The 18,574-nt window shown below is 40.2% G+C and overlaps 1 protein-coding gene across 4 annotated transcripts in view; it reads left to right on the top strand.

The window, feature by feature from the left end:
* The window catches only part of RERG (RAS like estrogen regulated growth inhibitor), a 110,956-nt gene extending 93,240 nt beyond the window's left edge, over positions 1 to 17,716 (top strand). For 3 of the 4 annotated variants that reach the window (XM_067306698.1, XM_067306689.1, XM_067306681.1), the window contains exons 4-5: positions 12,933 to 13,006; positions 13,763 to 17,716. In XM_067306698.1, the coding sequence (XP_067162799.1) occupies positions 12,933 to 13,006; positions 13,763 to 14,170 (482 nt within the window). In that variant the 3' untranslated portion in view covers positions 14,171 to 17,716. Of the gene's footprint in view, positions 1 to 9,965; positions 10,023 to 12,932; positions 13,007 to 13,762 lie in introns of those variants that run through there. The other variant, XM_067306708.1, reaches the window with a different exon arrangement.
* Positions 17,717 to 18,574: the final 858 nt, after the last annotated feature.

Raw genomic sequence — 18,574 nt, forward strand, 5'->3', positions numbered from 1 at the left:
AAAGTTTTTTGTATCAATGTAGTCTAACTTCATTTATGTCTTACAGGAACGCTGCATGCAAAAATATCCTTATTGCCTCATTTAAACACACAAACTAGGATATTAGCACGCTGAAAGATTTATTAGTTTTTGCCCCATTAAGAAAAGTCTCTCCTCTTCTGTATACAAGACTTGACATGTGTTGCAATTTTACAAATGAATACAACTCTGAATTAACCATGACCCTCAGGAATCTAGTCGTCTTCTATTTGCAACATGGAAAGTTTTCGTACAGGCAACACTCCTATACCAATAAAATACAAAAACTAAATTTCTTTTGGCTTACCAAATTCTACATTCTCATCCAGGTTAAAGGATAACAGCTTAAATTGTCTAACACAGCTATTGTGAAGCTAAGTGCTTTAAGTTGCTCAGAGGATAATGTTTAAGAAACACACACACAAAAAGAGAACTATTGCTGCTATTAAGAAACAGGTTATTGACAATCTCTGGTGGAAGCATTTAGAGGCAGAATTGGCCAAACACTTGCAGCAGTCTTTTTAAAATACTGTTTTTCAAACAATGGATCACAACAGGATTCAAAGGAGGCTCTGAAGTATTAGAAAAATCTCATGAAATTCTAACCACTATTCAGGCCTTCAGAGATCAAACAGAAAGGAATTGTGCCTTCAAAAGCTTTGAGAAACAGTACTTTAAAGAATGCATTTCTGTCTTTATCATAGTCATGCCATGGTGACTTACAGTATCCAGTTATCTGTACACATTGCATAGCTGAATTTATTGAGAAGTTTGGCAAAAATAGATACGTTTCTTCTTAGGAGTAATGGACTGGCATTTGTGTGGAAAGAAAGTGATATCAATATATTCCACTGATTAAAAAGTTCAAGTTGTGTCAGTGAGATCCATTTATCCTGCACTGAGAAGCAGCAAGTTTGTCAAGTAATTTTGAAAGTGTAGGAGTAAAACAGATGCAAACTTGCTAGCTACTAAGCAACAGGAATTTTTGCCAGAATCACTGGGGCTGTGACAAAAATGTCGTGTTTGTGGTTTATTTCTTATACAAAGTTCTCAACCACCCATCAGCCCTCTGACGCAAGGAATCCCCAGACAATTCCTATTTTTAGGAAAGCTTTCACCAAGCTCTGGAAAGCTTGAAGATGGAAATTCAGCAGCGTCCTAAGCTAAGCATCAGCATAAAAATTCTTGTCCTCTTTTAATCCAAGGATGGCACATTTTAACTGGAGAGAAATATATCTATAGATAGATAGATAGATAGATATAAATACACACACACACACACACACATATAAACATAGCTATTCTTTACTACTTTAACCTACCAAACAAAAATTAAGGACCATATTTTTAGCAGCATCTGGACATACTGCTGTGTCTCCAGGACCAAAATTATAAACTACAAAATAAGATTTTCTGGAGGGATGAGCATGAATGAAGAACATCATTACCAAATTTTGCAAGCCTTGGCACAAGGAGCTCCCACTGAAGTCAGGGCTTTGCAACTCTGGCTCTTCTGTGCATAGTGCTGGATCTGTACAAGCCACTGTATGACAGCAGTGCTCTTCACAAAAATATGCACCACTGTGCTTTTTTACCATTCTCAGCCAAGGGAGCAGCTGCAGCAGAGGTCATTTTCCAAGAGAGTTTAACCATCAGCCTTGTCTTCTCTATTAATTCTGCTTAATTGGCAAGTCACTGTCACCATCGTGCCATGTTGTTTTTTTTTATTGCCTTTTTTTTTTTTTTAGTGGTGCCTAATCATTCAGGCTAATTGGTTACCTATCACTGCCAAGGTGAATGTGTTTCCAGTTTCAATTTTTATAATAAATCACACAACTATCCCATTTATACACCAAAATTAGAAGGTCTAAAGAAAGAGCTCTATGTACTGATAGATGGAAACTGCACATTTTAAAAAATACAGATGTTTTCTAAAATATTGAGTATATGAATGCAGCATTCAACTTAGTCTTCTTTAGCTAGTTAAATATATACGGAAAAAGGGGATTGGGTTACCACATGGATTTTACCAAAATTCATTGACGTCTGTATGTTTTTAAATAGAATACAACTCACAAATTAATAGGCAAGTTCACTGTGGTGTTAGAAGGCCTGAAGACACTTGGCCTGGTTGGGGCACCTTTTAACCCACAGTCTAAAGCGCTTCACAAACATCAGCAACATGTCTGTAGTGGATTTAAAACAGAACTGGAAATATTTATACTGTATTTTAGTTTGGCTCTATTGACAGATTTATTTAAAAAAAGAAAAAAAAAATATGAAGACAAACATTCCCATGTACCATTTCAGTATTGCCTGCCAGGAACCGGGTAAGGACAGGCCAACAATTTGCCTGCCACCAAGGCAGGTGGGCTGGTGGAGGGTTTTGCAGCCTGCATGCAGCAGGCAGCCGTGCTGCTGGAGGCCGTCCTCTCGTGGCCAGACCCCACTCAGCCTGTCGCCACAAAACCAGAAGTATAAATGCCTAATACCTGCCAGCCAGCATCTTCCCAGGGATGGACATACTCCAAGGGGATAAAAAAAAATATATCAAATCTCAGCAGAAAACTGGGGTCCTGTTGTCGTCATATGAAGGGGCAGAGACCTTAATTTGGCCACCATTTGGCCACATTACAGCATAAGGGCTCATGAGCACCTATGCACATGCGCAGCCTCCATGAGTAAAGCCTTGGCCTGAATGCAGGACCCCCATGAACTTCAGTGATCCAGGACTTCACATCATGATTTTAAAGGCTGCTATGAATAGCTGCTACTCTCAGTGCCAGTCTGAATCTCAGTGATTTTCCCCTGTTAGCTAGTGGCAGCGCCTAGAACGCAGCATTTAGGGTGCCATCAGCTAAACTCAAAGATGGAGAGATATTGTGGCTTGCAATCAAAGAAGTGAGACTAATTTTAAAATTGGAAATGATGAATCAGTTATCAGTAAATCGTCAAGGGAACTGGACAATTTATTTTTTCCTGGGGAAAAAGGAAGAGGAAGCCCAAAGAGTTGTCACATCAGTAGAGAGACAGCACTGATGGCCTGCAAAATACTTTACAGGCAAGAGCAAATTATCTTTCTCCATAAGCCATGACAGACAGGGAGAATCTTCTGGATCAGATAATGAAAGAAGAAAACTGATTATAGCTATGGCTAAGTGGGTGCTTTTTAAAATGAGTTTTGTAGCATTCTCACCAAGAACACATTCGTTGTTCTAATATAATTCAGGGTATTTCACTTAACTAGAAATGGAACTGGGATACCCAAGACTTAACACACACACACAAAAACAAACAACCCCCCCCACACACACACACACACCAGAACAGGTTGTGGGATGCTCTCTGGGAGAACTCTATTGAACATGGAAAACAGAGGCACCACACACAGCTGGCCTGGGAGCTTCACTCAGCCATGGCATTATGAACTGGGTTGTGTCCTTTGTTCTGTATTAGCACTTTTACATGCTGACGGGAGAGTAAGGGGCTCTTCTGAGGCATGGGCTCTTAAAACATCCATTTTGAATGTATAAGGAAGGGGAAAAAAAACAGCAAGGAAGTGCAGAAGACAGGATTCCTCCGTTCTTTTTTCAATTCTGTCACTGATTTTTTGCAGAGCTCTGGGCAAGCTTCAGTCCCTCTGCCTTCTGCTCATCTATAAAATCCTTCACCTCACAGAAGAGTTGTGAATCCTTTAAGTAGCTGATGTTCATAAAGTTAAGATTTGCATATCAAGGGTTCACAGAAATACCAAGCATTTCTCCAAAGACTGTTTTTTAAGCAAAAAAGTCTACTTATAAAATATTAACAACTAAGGAGCTAATATTTTGGTTGACCTTTCTAAAGGTTAGTTGGTTTTCTCACACTATTCCTAGATGTCTTTTTCTGGCTGTTCACATATTTCATGCACTTTGTTAATCTTCTGAAAGGAAAAACTGTCTCTGAACAGATAAGCAGCAGAGCAATGTATGCCAGAGTAGTCCATGTATGAAGCTGCAGAAAGACAGAAAGCATGGGAGTTTGCATAATTTGAATAGGATAGAGAAAAGACTGTTCATTATTTTGAAGGAGCAGACATAACTCTAAATAGACCTGGCCATTCACTGAAGCATGGGGACTGTAAAAACTTCAGTGGAAAACCACATGTGGCTCCATCTGCAACTCACTGTGGCTTTATACATAATCAAGTACTGATGTTACAGGCTCTTGAACCTAAGACTGAAGAACTGCAAGCCAATGAGTTTGGGCTATTTCCCATAGAGGCATGAAAGGAGGAACAACTTCTCCGCTTTAGCCCCAGTTCAGTAGTACAGATAAAGATAAACATTTTCTTAAAGACAATAGTCCAAATCCGGTAGGAGACTCTCCACGTTCGGAGACTCTGCCACTATACTCTTATGTGCCAAGGGCCCTCTGGCTAGCAACAGTCAATAGAAGACTTCTCCAGTATATGGAGTATAATGGAAGTGTCCCCTGCCAGTTAGGGGTTGTGTCAGGGTGCAAAGCCCAGATGTCATGGTCCATTACCCTACTTTTAAGTATCACCACACAGGTGAAAGAGAATGCCTTCTTCTTTGCTGGTTTCCTCAAAATCATCCTGTAAATCCAGGAAATGTAATAACTGAAATTATGTATTTCCTACAATCTAAATATTAACACATTCACTTCAGTTAGAGGGAGATGCACAGATGGAAAAAAAGAAAGAGGTTTATATCCATTCTTTACCTCAGCCTCAAGGACTGTCTTTGCTCTCTAGTTTATCCGGCTAACACTCATGCTGTCTGGACAGCTGGAATACAGTCTGAATACAAACATTATCCCCAGGTTTGCTTTCACTGAAGCAGATCACGATTTGAAGAAATATACATCTTTGAATATCCAAACCACACCTCAGGTTCTATTTAGAAATTTCAAGTTTTCTTGACTTGTGGCTCACTCAGCAATTTTGCCTTAAAACTGCCTGCCTCTACCATTAAAAATACTAATGTCCCATTAGCACAGCTGAGAGGCAGATTGTTCAGGCAACAAACAGAACTTTTAACAAAAGAGCTAGTACTGAAATGGCTGTTAATAAAGCATAGGCTGAAGGAACTGTCAGTCAAGGATGGTCCCTTCTTCCTGCTAGGTAGAGATCCTGCCCTGGGGTGTAGCAGGTGACAGAAGAGTAGCCTCAGGAGGAAGCCAGCCTGGGGAAATCTGCCCTCCCAGCCCCTTCTTCCTATTGCTGCACAACAGGATACTGTAGTCTACGTTGTGCTATAGACCAGATCATTGATATGCTCATGATCAAAAATAACCATTTTCCAGGGTGACCAAAAGAGGAGGGAGGGAGAGAGGGAGGAAGGGAGAGACCATCATCTTGCAAAACTTTGTCTTCTGCGTATTTCATTTGAGCAGGCGTTGACAACTACAGCTTACCCAAGCACATAACTAGAAATAATGTATGTGGTCCATTATTGACTTTCTACCAAAATGAGATGTAACGGTAACCAACCATTTGGGAATAGGGAAAATGGCTGCCAGTCTGTGTTTTAAGGAATACCATGACAAGTGTGCTTAGTACTTCACTGAAAAACAGCCTTATTTTAGAGCCAGACTCTAGCCATTAGTGTCCTCAACTAATTTTTGTTAACAAAATTACTCATTCCTTCTGCCTCAGTGTGTAACAGGTTCAGTCCCTCAATAGTTCCAATTGTCCCCTGGTAGGTATCTTCCTGGACTTTTATTTTTCCACTGAAAACAGTAGAAACATTAAACAACTTGACTTCATACAAATTTAATACATCTTGCATCACTTTTACTGTACTCCTCAGCAGTGGGAATTTATACTGAACATATTATGGAAGTGAGCTGTAAGAGCGTTCCTGACTTCTCTGAGGTGTCTGTAAGGATGTGGACCTGGAGCACCTTAAACCCCTGACACTGGCTCCCAAAATGCATGACAAAAACCTTGAAATGATGAAATATGAACATGAAAATGTTCATATGATGAAAATAATATGGAAAGCAGTTATCTAAAAACAACAGCAACAAAAAAGGTTTATTTTCTTTCATACGAGTCTCAAGATGAAGATATTCCTAATGCCAGTAATAAAAATACTGCCCAACTCCTTTTTTTTTTTTTTTTTTTACACACAGTATTTATACACACAGCAAAACTGGGGATGGCAGTGGCCATGCTTGCTGTAGTTACAGCTGCAAAACATTTTGCCCCCTTTTTTCTTGCTCATCATATTCCAAAATGTTCTCCAGATGAGCAGAAGTTTCCGGTGCTTACTTCTGCACCTTCAGGAGCGCAGTTTTGCTTGTTTTAAGTGTGAGAAAAGTCTCACTGGTTAGTTTTCATTTATATTGGCAGAAATAAGGTGAAACTTACACAGCCTCACTAACAAGAACTTCTTACCACAGTAAAAAAAAAAAAAAGTTAGCAAGAAATGGTTTATTTAGACTTAAACTTGTCATGGACATAATTCCCACCAGGAACTAATGCCTCTGCTTGGTGTTGGTGGGAAAGTTATCTCAGAAAATTAGAAAAACAGCTGAAGGGTTGAAATTTATTCTCTGCTACTTAACACTGCTCCAGCTTTGTTGGTTTTGTTGTGTTTTAGCGTGCCTTAATAAATCCAGTTTTCTTAAGCATCTGTACACATTTTCGCTGCCTGTCCCAGCAGAAGCTAGTTAAGGACAGAAGCTCTAGAAACAGGAATGTAACACCCCACCCCATCCCCCCAGCCGCTTGCCCTTCTCTCTCCCTCCCCCCCCCCCCAAAAAAAAACCCCTAACAAACAAAGCAGCCACAATCTTAGCACCCAGGAGAAAATATATGCAGCAGAAGCCAGCAAGCAGACAAATTTTCTATTATTTTTAAATATTTTTTCCAAGAAAACTCTGTGTTCTAGGATTTCTGGCCAAAATATTTACTTATTTATTGCAATTTTTTTTTTGCGAGTACCAAGGCAAAGAAAAGTCTGCTCTCCCATTGGCTAGTTTTATATCTCCCACAGGTTAGTTTTATATTCCCCTCTTATTTTATCTGAAGAGCAAGTTCTGGGGATGCAAAAGATCCTTTCATACCAAGGCAAGAGCCTCATAGTCTAGTGGGGCTCTGTAGGCACTGTCAATTTATTTTCCTTGCCAGTTAATTGACAAGAGGAAAATATGATGAATCCAAATTGCTCAGCAAGCAGCAAACCTAATGAAACCTCATTTCTCATGGATTTGCTCTTCATATTCCCCACCGCACTCATCTCATTTCTTCACACATGCCCCAGTCCTCCACAATGTCCCCCATGAATCCCCGCAGCACCTGAAGCTTCTTCCATCCCCTGCCGACCATCGCTGCCCTCCTGCGCGGGCAGCAAGCAGCCTGGCGAGCGCAGCGGCACCAGCTAGCAGCCAGGCAGAGCAGAGGCTGGGCTCTCCCCGCCTGTGCTTTGGCACCGGTAAGGTCTCTTCCCTCTGCCACCCGTGATTTTAACAACACCTTACAGGATGAAAATATCTGAGAGCTTCGCCTCGGACTGAACCCAGCAACTGAAAGCAGCCCATCACACTGGGACATACTCGGTGGCTGCAGTGCCTGCCACATGACTTTCTTGCTCTCAGCTTTCATGCAACTAGTTTGGGAATGCCTGCGATACTGCAGTCACAGCTCTGTTGGCAGCAAACGTAGCCTCATAGAAGGCAGCCAGAAAAGCTAAAAGCAAAATTAGAAAAGAAACTCTTTTGCACATCACCATTTCCCTTCCAAAAGCAACATTCACAAAGGCAGACTGCACGTGAAGTGGGCTGAAGTCCCCAGAGTTGAATTAAATATCACTGCAAACAAACACCTTGTTCTTTCATACCCACATTTTGGTTTAAAATTGTGCCTTGACATTAATGTTTGTGTAGTGCAATAATCTTACAGTGTAAAGTATATCGCGGGTACTGTACAACCTTCTGGAACTTTTCCTTCTGTATTTCCTGACTCTTGGGGTTACATCTGCAGAAACACTTAAGATGATGAAAAGCCAAGTCCAATTATTAGAGCTGTCAGAGTCACGTAGGCTCCTCTAAAACCACTGCTCTTTGTGATTTTCTTGCAGTAACTTTCTTCTTTTACTATATGACACACGATAATAATGATAGCAGTAGCAATGCATGGCATATCATTATCTGATGGTATTATTAATATATAATAAATAACCCAATTTTGCTTATTTTTGGATCTGCAGCATCAGATAATAAAGAGAAACGTGGGGTACGCCCAACATGGAACACAGTGTGCTAGCGTTATGTTCTAAATGGCAAGGGCTGAACTGTGATTCCTGTAAATTCAGTGATGGTGGCAGAATAAAAGGCCTCCTATAAGGTAACTAATGGAGGAAGTAGCAGCTAGATGCAAGGAATAAAAATACAGGCAGATGATTTTTTAGTAGAGCTAGTGGTGGGGGAAGGAAGAAGGCAGGAAAGACCTGGGGAGTTGGGAAGGTTTATTCTGGTTACAAGGGTTGTATAAGAGGTGACACAGGTCCCTGGAGCAACAGGGACATGTAGAGGGGGACAGGTTTCACAAAGGCAGACTGAGGCAAGGCTCTGGAGAACAAGATCAGACAACACTAAGATTAGTAAAATGGAGGTAAATTGTCTTCCTGAAGGGCTGTCAAAGTCACTTTTCTCAAATGTGATAGCACCAGGTGCCATTCTGATGAAAGTCAAAGATCGTGAGAGTCTAAATGAGCAGGGAGTTTATTTGTGGGGGAGCGGGGGAACCGAGAACCTGTATCAGAAATAATTAAGGGAATTTTTAGCTTTTTTAAACATACTCCTGCATCATCACTGAACAAGACTTTAACTCAAAAGTTCAACCCTAATAGCTGTAGCTTTTTGGTCTGGAAACTCAGCTATAATTGTCACACAAAAAGCTCTTTTTCTGGATCCCTGGCAGTTTTCAGTTCCAACTGTCTGAAAGCCACCATGAGACCAAAGTTACTGGTTTACCTTTTTTTGATTAAAATGAACTAAATTCTGAATGCAAGTGAAGTTTGTATCTCTCTGTACTTAAAAGCAAAAAAAGGAGACCATGCTGTTGCTTAAATTTAATTGTAGAATGGTGTATGTCATTGCTTCGTCTTAAGTGATTTATCTGCTCCTACTGTGTTTTCCTAAAAGCAGTAAACCATTACTATGTAAATATTTTCTCACAGAGCTGTGCCATACCCCTGCTATACACTGCCTTTTCAAAATAAAGAGGCACTGAAGTCAGATCTTTACATCACTGTGAATATAGAACAAGATCTAGCAATTACTTATCAGATGATAATTTTTCCCCAGTAAAATGTAGTCTTCTGGAACAAATCTATTGATTAGATCAGTATAGTCCTGTACAAATAGATTTGATAAATGACTGTCTAAGTCCTACAGACTCCACTGCATATGTCACAATAAGCATAGCACAGGGATGAGATATGATCAAGCTGTAACTGAATATCCATATCTATGGGTACTCTGTGGATCATGGACATCAAATTTTCTCTGTATAAATTTAGGAGGTTTTTTGTGCAATTTTTTTTAATCATTCTGCTCAAAAGAATAGAAAGAGATTTTGTAAAAGGCAAAAGAATATTTTTTGCCTTTTACAAAGGTCATTATTTCCTCTTTCAAAACTATTTTGCAGATGTGGTAATTTGGAAATTTTATTAAGTTTCCATTAATGAATTATTGTGGCAATATATTTCAGACTGAAAAACAAATCAACTGGTACTGCTTCCAACATATTTGTCGGGCCTCTTGACAGAGTCTAAATGTTTCTAGAATAAGCTTTAATTTCTTAAAAGATGGACCTGCAAGAACCAAGAGTGCTTTGCACAACAAGAGTACTAGGGGATTGCAGCATTTTAACCGAAGTGGGACCTTGAAAACAACGATGTCAGCTGTCAAAGCAACACAGTCAGCAACACCTTTTATCCAGTTACTGGGAATACAAACAGAAGTCTATTACACCTCAAAGCCAACAAAAATGGGTCAGATTTACTTACTTATATTGAAATATGGCAAATGGTTGAATATGACTACTGTATTTCCCCATTGCTAACAGTGTCAGGCATACTATGGCTCTGTCATCAACAGATCACTGGTTCTGCTTTGAGGCTGGTTCAGTTCTGACACTGAGTGTATGGATAGCAAAACGCAGCTGTGAAGTTTATTTTCCATCTATGAGGTTTTAGCCATATAACTAAAGATAAAATATTTAGTCATCGGTTGATACAAATGATATTCTGGAGCTCAGAAAGTTGCCCATAATCTCAGGAGCCTATATCAGGAAGATCACTGGCACACAGTGTTACACTTCTGCCCTTTCTACTTGACCATGATGACGCAAGGACAAGATATTTAGAGCTTGGATTCATCAGATCAATTTTAGACTTCTAACTGCTTCTGAGGTGTGATTCATCCCTGGAAAAGAGATCAGACAAACCATACCCAACACCTATTTTACTTCATCAGCTCTAATAGGAGTCAAGGGTACTTAGCGGAGACAGACACCTGCACTGTAGATGGTTTCAGTCAGGGATCCAGCAGGTATCTAAAGTCACCTAATTTCTCTCTGGTTGAACGTCTCAAAATACAATGGGGCACAGGGAAAATGATACTAACAAATGCCAAAGCAAGGCAATGCATACGTAAGGTGCTCTGGGATGTTAAGGCTTTAGGGCATTCAACATCACCTAACTGGAATTCAAGACTTCAGGGCCTGTAACTCACTAGATCACCAGATTCTTAGGATATTTGTGTTCCCTTAAAGAAGAACCCATACCTGCAATTACACCAGGAATGCTTTAGAAATCCAGCTGTTTTTGCACTCCTCATTAAAATTTACCCAGCTACAGCACATTCCAAAGCACAGGAACAGACACACTTTCACTAAGATATGTTTACAGTAATCTGACCCAAATCAGTGCTACTCATCCAGGACCAAATTCCACCCTAAGGTGGGCAGCCAAAGTGAGTTATATTTACAGTGCAAAATCCTTTTTTGAGAACTCAGCTGCCTTTAAGAATCATGCTGCTTTTCTGCAGCAGGCGTGAGTCTATTCCTTGAGATTTATTCTCCAGTTTCACGGAGAACAGCCTACCACACTCCGCATCCTTAAACACATTTCATAGATACACTGCAAGTATGGACGGATAAGCAGTTCCTCAAATTGGGCAGACTCATTCTCAACAGCTACTTGTCTAGCTGGGCCAGATGGCTGAAGGCATATAAGCATTACAAGGCCTAAATGACTAAGGAGCCGATATCACATTATTCACTCAAAGAACTGTCCCTTCTTCACACCACTCTGCCCTAAAGAAATGAGGCATAAATTCCTAAGTGACCTTAGACATGGAGTGCTGCACAGGGAGCCCCAGCCTAGCACTCAGCATTTTAGCTACTGAAATTACTTGCTAAGGAGGCATCATTGCAGCTTCCGCACCAAGCTAGGGCTTCTGCTTTTCTGCACTCCCCTGAGGGAATCATTGCAGCTAGGAGGACATGCAGGAGGGAGGGAGGAAGAAAACATAATGAGAAACTTAAACTTCTCTTACTCTATTCTGTAGGTATATCCTCAGGATCATAAAGGTAGGAATACAACTCCTTCAGCAACCTTGCTGCACTAAACAGAAGGGGACCTTACTGCCTACACAAATCTGGCCTTGATTGCCTGAAACCCTGCAGCAAGACTGGTTGCCATCTGCCTAATTAAATTGACCATTTGTCCCTGCTAGATGCAGCTGTACTACTTAAAGCAATTAGGGTGGCACAGGAGGGAAATGACAGTTTTGTTTTGGGATGTAAGTGTTCATAACACATCATTCAAACATTCATGATTATAAAGAGGTGACATTCTTAAGTAGATTAAAAAAAAAGACATTCAACAAAATATACACCCTTTCAGAAGTTCTGATTCAAGAAATGTGCTTCCTTTAACTTATCCTTCGTTTCCATTGAGGAGATTTGCACCAAATAAAAGAACTGCATCTCTGACAATGCAAAGCATTCATAGTCACTGCCCACAGTTTTACAACATATGCATTTGCCTTTTGATATAGGATATCTGCAAGCTAGCAACAGTAATAAATCTGAATGTTAGCACAGATGATTTTCCAAGTTTTAGGTCAAATGCTATCAAACTTAACATACCAGCTCATTAAGATAAAACAAGTCCTTTTGGCATTAGGTTTCTGATTAGTTGCCTGGCTCCAGAACCTGAGACACAGTAAACAGGTTCCTTTTTCCTGTAGCATAGTGTGAATGCTTAATGCCCACTGGCAATTCTTATAAATCATGAACAGGGAAACCAGTGCCTGAGCCCTTGCTAGGAGAGGGGAATGTGATGATTTCAGCATGTTTCAAAGAGACATTCCTAAAATAGCTAACTGTTCTGTAATTTTATCACAGTATAAGGCCTGTGCTTAGTGGTTAGCCTGAATAGGTCCCTGATCTGCAACCATACCAGTTTTGGTCTTGTCATATTTCGAGCTAAGCAGTGACAAGCTTTTGATCTGGATACTTTGAGAGCAGCAGCTTTTGAGTGAATTTTCATATTCCTATGAGTGAACATGAAATATTGCCTGCAGCCTTGCAGATCTCTTTACTGCAGGAGATTATCTTTTTTGGGGGTGCAGAGTACAGTGTCCACAGGTACAGCCTGCTGTAGATACAAAACATTTGAAAGAAAGAGTTCCACTGTCATATGGGAAGAGGTAAAAGACTCTCATTTGTAGAAAGCAGGACTTGAGTGTGCTCCAGAATGGCTGGAAGAGCTCCAACAAGTGAAATTTAGTGAAGCTATATATCATATCACGTGTCTTGTGCTGGAGTGGCCATAAGGAAGATAGGAAAAATCACATTCTTTTAATAAGTTTTGCAAAATGTGTTCTTATTTTAGAGTCTACATATCGTCACCAAGCTACCATTGATGATGAAGTGGTTTCCATGGAGATACTAGACACAGCTGGTCAGGTGTGTGGCTATATGTATTAATATCCAATACCTTGACTGGGACAGACAGTAGAGAAGGGGAGTGCAGTGGTAGCTGTGTAATGGGTGGCAGGCATACCCCACTTCTGGAGACTGAGATTTGCTTATGAGCAGAGTCGCCCTCGTCCCCACCATCAGCTTGCTGCCAGACCCACTGTGATGGATCCAGACCCTTCTGTAAGGAACCCCATTCAAAGTTTTAAAACACAGGAAGAACAAACAAAGGCAGAATTTACACTAGCATTAAAATAATTTTGTTCTCATTCCTTGATTCTGGGCCAGTCCAACACATGTTATTATTATGCACAAAGTCACAGTCTATTTATACAGTCAATTGATGAAGCTCAACAGCCAGAGGCTTGGGTGACCTACACATGTGCCCACATAAATGTCACCTAGTAAATGATGCCCACCAAAGTTTAGAGCAGTTTTGTCTCAGCCAGCCCTCCTTGCTTTGAAAATGTGGCAGGTACTCACACTGAACAGTCCTACGCAGTCCACATGCTGGATATTGTTTAACAGAGACCCAGTTCTGATTGCCTGCTACCACCATGCCCACAGGTAGCCCTTGACACCTTGGCAGAGTGCCACACAATAAAAAAGGTGATGTGTGTGGAGTACAAAGTCAAGGAGATGGACATGGCTTTGCAGGCTTTGGGGGCCAACATCTATCTGAAGGGCTGTTGTCTTTTTCCAAAAACTGAATTCTAAAGGCTGGTGTCTGTCTTTTCAAAACAGGAGGATGCCATTCAGAAAGAAGGACATGTCCGGTGGGGTGAAGGCTTTGTGCTGGTCTACGACATCACGGACAGAGGCAGCTTTGAGGAAATGCTGCCACTTAAGAACTTGTTGGATGAAGTTAAAAAACCCAAGAACGTCACTCTGATCCTGGTGGGCAACAAAGCAGATCTGGATCACTCCAGGCAGGTCAGCACAGAGGAAGGTGAAAAGCTGGCCACAGAACTAGCATGTGCATTTTATGAGTGCTCTGCTTGCACAGGAGAAGGCAACATTATGGAGGCCTTCTATGAGCTGTGTCGTGAGGTACGGCGTCGAAAGATGGTGCAGGGCAAGACTCGGAGACGAAGCTCCACCACCCATGTCAAGCAGGCTATTAACAAGATGCTTACCAAAATCAGCAGCTAAAAAGAGCTGTATTAAGCCAGAGAAGCATTATAGAAGCATATTAGCTTGGGGCAGGGAGGAAGCAAGCAGAGCACATTTTAATAAAGGATGGTCAATGCTTTGCTATTAAAAAAATAGAAAAGACAAACCACACCACTGAACTTTTTGAGTAACATGGGTCAGACTTTTTTCCTGTTTCAAAATGTATTTAGCCACACTGCTTCTGGCTAACATTAAAAACAAAACAAAACAAAAAAAAACTCCAAAGGACTAGATGATTGTGGGGATTGGTACTGACAGAACATCTTCTGCTTCTACAATGCTGGCTCCAATTCCCTCCAAGTTAGTAGTGCCTAAACATCATTTCCAGCCAGCCAGCTACACAGTAGCCATTGAGGAGTAAGACTCAGTTCTCAGTCCAGCAACTACCATCACAACTGATATTCTCAAGGACTGAATACACTTAGAGGCTGCTGTGTTGTACCAGAAGGTTCATCTGACACTTTTCACCAGCTCTAAATTGCCGCATTGTGTGCTTTTACTCCAAACTGTCCTTGCTCATGTTATTTTGTCAAATCTATGAGTGCCAATGTATGCAAGGTATGCAAAAAAATATAGGAAAGGTCTTTTTCAGATCCTCAAGTGTGTTTAGCCAGCAGGACACATATTTCAACAGGTCTGAAGTTCAGTTGCTTTTCCGTATCCTCTGAAACTGCAGAACTCATTAAGAAATAATCAGCTGGTCCAGTGGCATTTCAACATTTTCCCCTCAAAGTGCAGTACTGTACTTAGGGGAATTGGACTGTATGTGCTGGGAAATCAAACTAGAAAGATGACCATATTACTATTGATTTAGTTATGAGTGAGTAGTTTATAGCTTTTGTTTACATTTTTGCTTTTGGTCTTACTTCAATTCAAGTAGTTCCTCCTACTCTGTCTTCTACTGAAAAAGAACTGAAACCATGGGAAAGGCAAGTATTTAAAGTCCCAAATGTAAATCAGACATAAATGGCCTTTACTGTATCAAAAGGCCATAACGTCCAGCTGTTTAAACTTCCAGATGTTGTTTGAAGCAGTCTGTGGTTTAAACCAGCAGAGGGTTTTGTAAGTTTATTTGGCACATTCAAGTGAAAGTGCATTTTTTCAGGTTTTGGTACCTGGGATACAAAGCATCCAGTTTTTTCTCCTCTTCTTCCCTTGTGCCTCCTGTTTAAGCCAGCTGTCAGGTTTTCCCTCCTGTCTACTTGGCTTGTTGACTGTAGTATTGAGGCCTTCCAGAAGAAGCAAGAGATAAAGAACTAGGATTGGGGAGACTTTCAGGTTATGTTTCTTACCAGTTATGTTGCAACCCTTTAGGCATCTCAGTTTGGCATCATGTAGAACCATAGCCAAAGGGTGGGATGACAAATGGGAATATTAGTGATATTCTCCTTTGAAGAGCAGCCCTCTCATAGCAAACCACTTACAACTATTCTCCACTGCTTTGCACTTTGTATGGTTATTTGCCTCTGTGAGGAAAGAATGCCAAAATTCTATCAAACACAATTTGCCACAGATGTAGGAGAGTGAGGATATTTGATTGGGTATTGTTGTATAACTATATACAGTTATAGTAAGCCACATAAATGGTGGAACAGACTGGATAATCAAGCCTGTATATCCCTGTGAACAGAGAAAAGTCCTAAGTTAGGCCTTTTCAACAGGATTGACTTAACGGTACTTCACCAAAGTAAATTTCTTTAAAACATTCTTTCACCCACATTTCTAACCCAATCAGCTTAAAGGACATCACTTTCAAATGTACATTTTATTTGGGCTGTTATTTATTTTCTCTATTTACCGCAGTCCAGATAGTGAAAATTCATTCACTCTTTTGGAATCAGTGTCTATATTTTGCCACCCATATTCAGGCATGCTGCTGTACATCAGCTACAGACACTGCAGTGGAAACTTCACTGTGTCGTTCTGGGCAGGAGATTCTGGCAACAGATGAAATGTCACCATCTCTTTGACACATCTGTTTCCGAACTATTGGTCATCTCTAACGTCTGTAAAAAGTCAGATTTTGCCTTTTTAGTCCTGTTAGTAATGCAGGAGCAATATAAGTGTAAGAGAATGAGCTAGTGTCTATTTGTGTGCCAATAGTTATTAGCTGAAGGTCTGAACTTGCAGTCATGTATATTATAATATCAGGAGTGAGAGTGAGCATTTGTTCAGGCACTAAGTCATTCTGTTATCTTTAAAATCAGTGATGTTGCACAAATCTGAAACAAACAAAATCTTTACCTGTAAATCCCATGGCAGCATAGTTGACGAGGGAAGTCATTACGTCAGTATTCTAAGCAACTGATTTATCCCTCTCTGGGACAGTATGAACTGTTTTTTTTTCTCTAAAAGCCTGTCTTGGGTTTCAGAGTAGAGCTGCATTTAAAATACAAAAAGGTAATATATGAATTACAACAGAAAATAAATTAATCATATTCATACTGGGAGAGCTGAAAGGAAAGAGAAGCTAAGTTATGGCCCTAATATTTTCCAAAAGAATCTCAGTAATTTACATCTTTGCTTACACTTCTGGTGTGGGGAAGTCATAAAATCCTGGTGAAAGAAAATGTTCCACTGTGCAAACACAACTTATTACATAAAGAACCTCTAATAAAAATAGTAACATTCCTTTGCAGAGACTGAATTTGGAAACTGCCGAATATGATAAACATTCATTCAAAAAGGAGACTTCTATTTTGTGACCCTTCCTCCCACACAAACACAGATTTCTTTACTTAATTGCTCTTTTTTTTTTTTTCCTCTGTGTAATGGGCTGCTTGTCAAGCCAGTTATAATATAGAATATTATAGTCTGTTGATTCATACTACATAGTATTAAATGCAATCTGATTTACTGTTGCTCACAATGTTGCAACATATTATCAGCTATGCTATAAAAATGTCCTATTTCTACAATGTGCAAATTGAGCCAAAATGTGCTGAAGCATTGAAAAGGTCAAATGCAACATGAACCCAAATTCAGTAGCCTTTTCACAGCAGACATGAACAGTTTAAATTCTGTTTCTACTACTGCTATTTAAATGTACATATATGACACTAGCATTAAATTCCTCTCTTTCACCCTTTTCATTTCTGTGGGGAAAGGTTGAGAACAAAAAGAAACAAAAAGGGGGAAGAAAGGTGAGATGGACACTTGTTTCCTACAACAAGTTGATTGCCATTTATGAAGTTTTTAAATATTTATCTTCAATTGATGAAGAGTTAGTGACGCCCATGCTGCAAGACCTGGATCAGGAACCAAAACTTCCCTAGAACTTTAAGAATCTTCATATCTGGGCATTCAGTGCAACTAATGATGGAAGTGAGGGTCAGCCATTAAGTTTGCACTTGGATCCAGACAAGTTGTCCCCAAACCTGGGGATAGTTGCATCTGGCGGTTTGCTACAAGGCTATTTGTTTTTTATATATATAACGATCTGTATGCATTTTTACATAAAAAAATATGAAAGCTTGTGCTTGTAGATAATATATAAGAAAATATAAAAATAAAGATAAAAAATTAGTGCTGTCTGTATTGGACTCTTATGATATGACCTTCCTTTAGTTGTCTCCAAACTCTTGTCTTCCAGCTTTTAAGGGGCCAGTTCCTAAAGTCCTGCTTTCATTTTTATTTAGACTTTATCTCAGGAAAACAAACAGTGAACTTTGCCTGAATAAGTACTTCACCATTTGGATCAGTTTATCCAAAGTTATGTGGCTGTTAGACCAGCATTCCTAGCATCAAGAGATCAAATAGCATCTACAGTGAAACACAGAACCATGTGCCATTGATAGCCAATTCAAGGCTGATCAAAAAAGCTGCAATGCCAGGGTTTTTAAATGACCTCAGTGAAACACACTGGAAACTCTCTATTCAAGCACTGTCCTGCCAACTAAATGACGTGGATCCTGATCCCAAGCTTCCTAGGTAAAACCCTGGGCTAAGAGGTCTGGGAGATTTATGCCATAGATTCAGAGCCACCTTTTCACAGCTATGCCCAATCTCTGAGGATAAATACAATGTCCTGTAGTTCAAATCTCTTCCTCCTACAAAAAGTACATTATAGCAATGATGCACAACCACACACATTTCAAGTATTAAGCTATAGTGGAGGACGCTTCAACATAGCTGAGGGGAACTGGCTGTAAACCACTTACATATTTTCCTCCAAATCTGGCTGAACCAAGTAATCCAAAGCATGGATCATAAGCAGCTGAATGACAGTAGGATATAAGAATGTCACGTCTGGCAGAGAAGTGCAAGAAGTCTGGATGTTGGATCTACAGTGTGAGGTGAAACCTCCCAGTACTAGGTAAGGCATCTTTCCAGTCACTATCTGCCTCTGTAGCACTGCAAAGCAACTTTGAGTTATGTCAGGCT

The sequence above is a fragment of the Apteryx mantelli genome, chromosome 1 (genome assembly GCF_036417845.1).
Source record: "Apteryx mantelli isolate bAptMan1 chromosome 1, bAptMan1.hap1, whole genome shotgun sequence".
In the NCBI taxonomy this organism is placed as follows: domain Eukaryota; kingdom Metazoa; phylum Chordata; class Aves; order Apterygiformes; family Apterygidae; genus Apteryx; species Apteryx mantelli.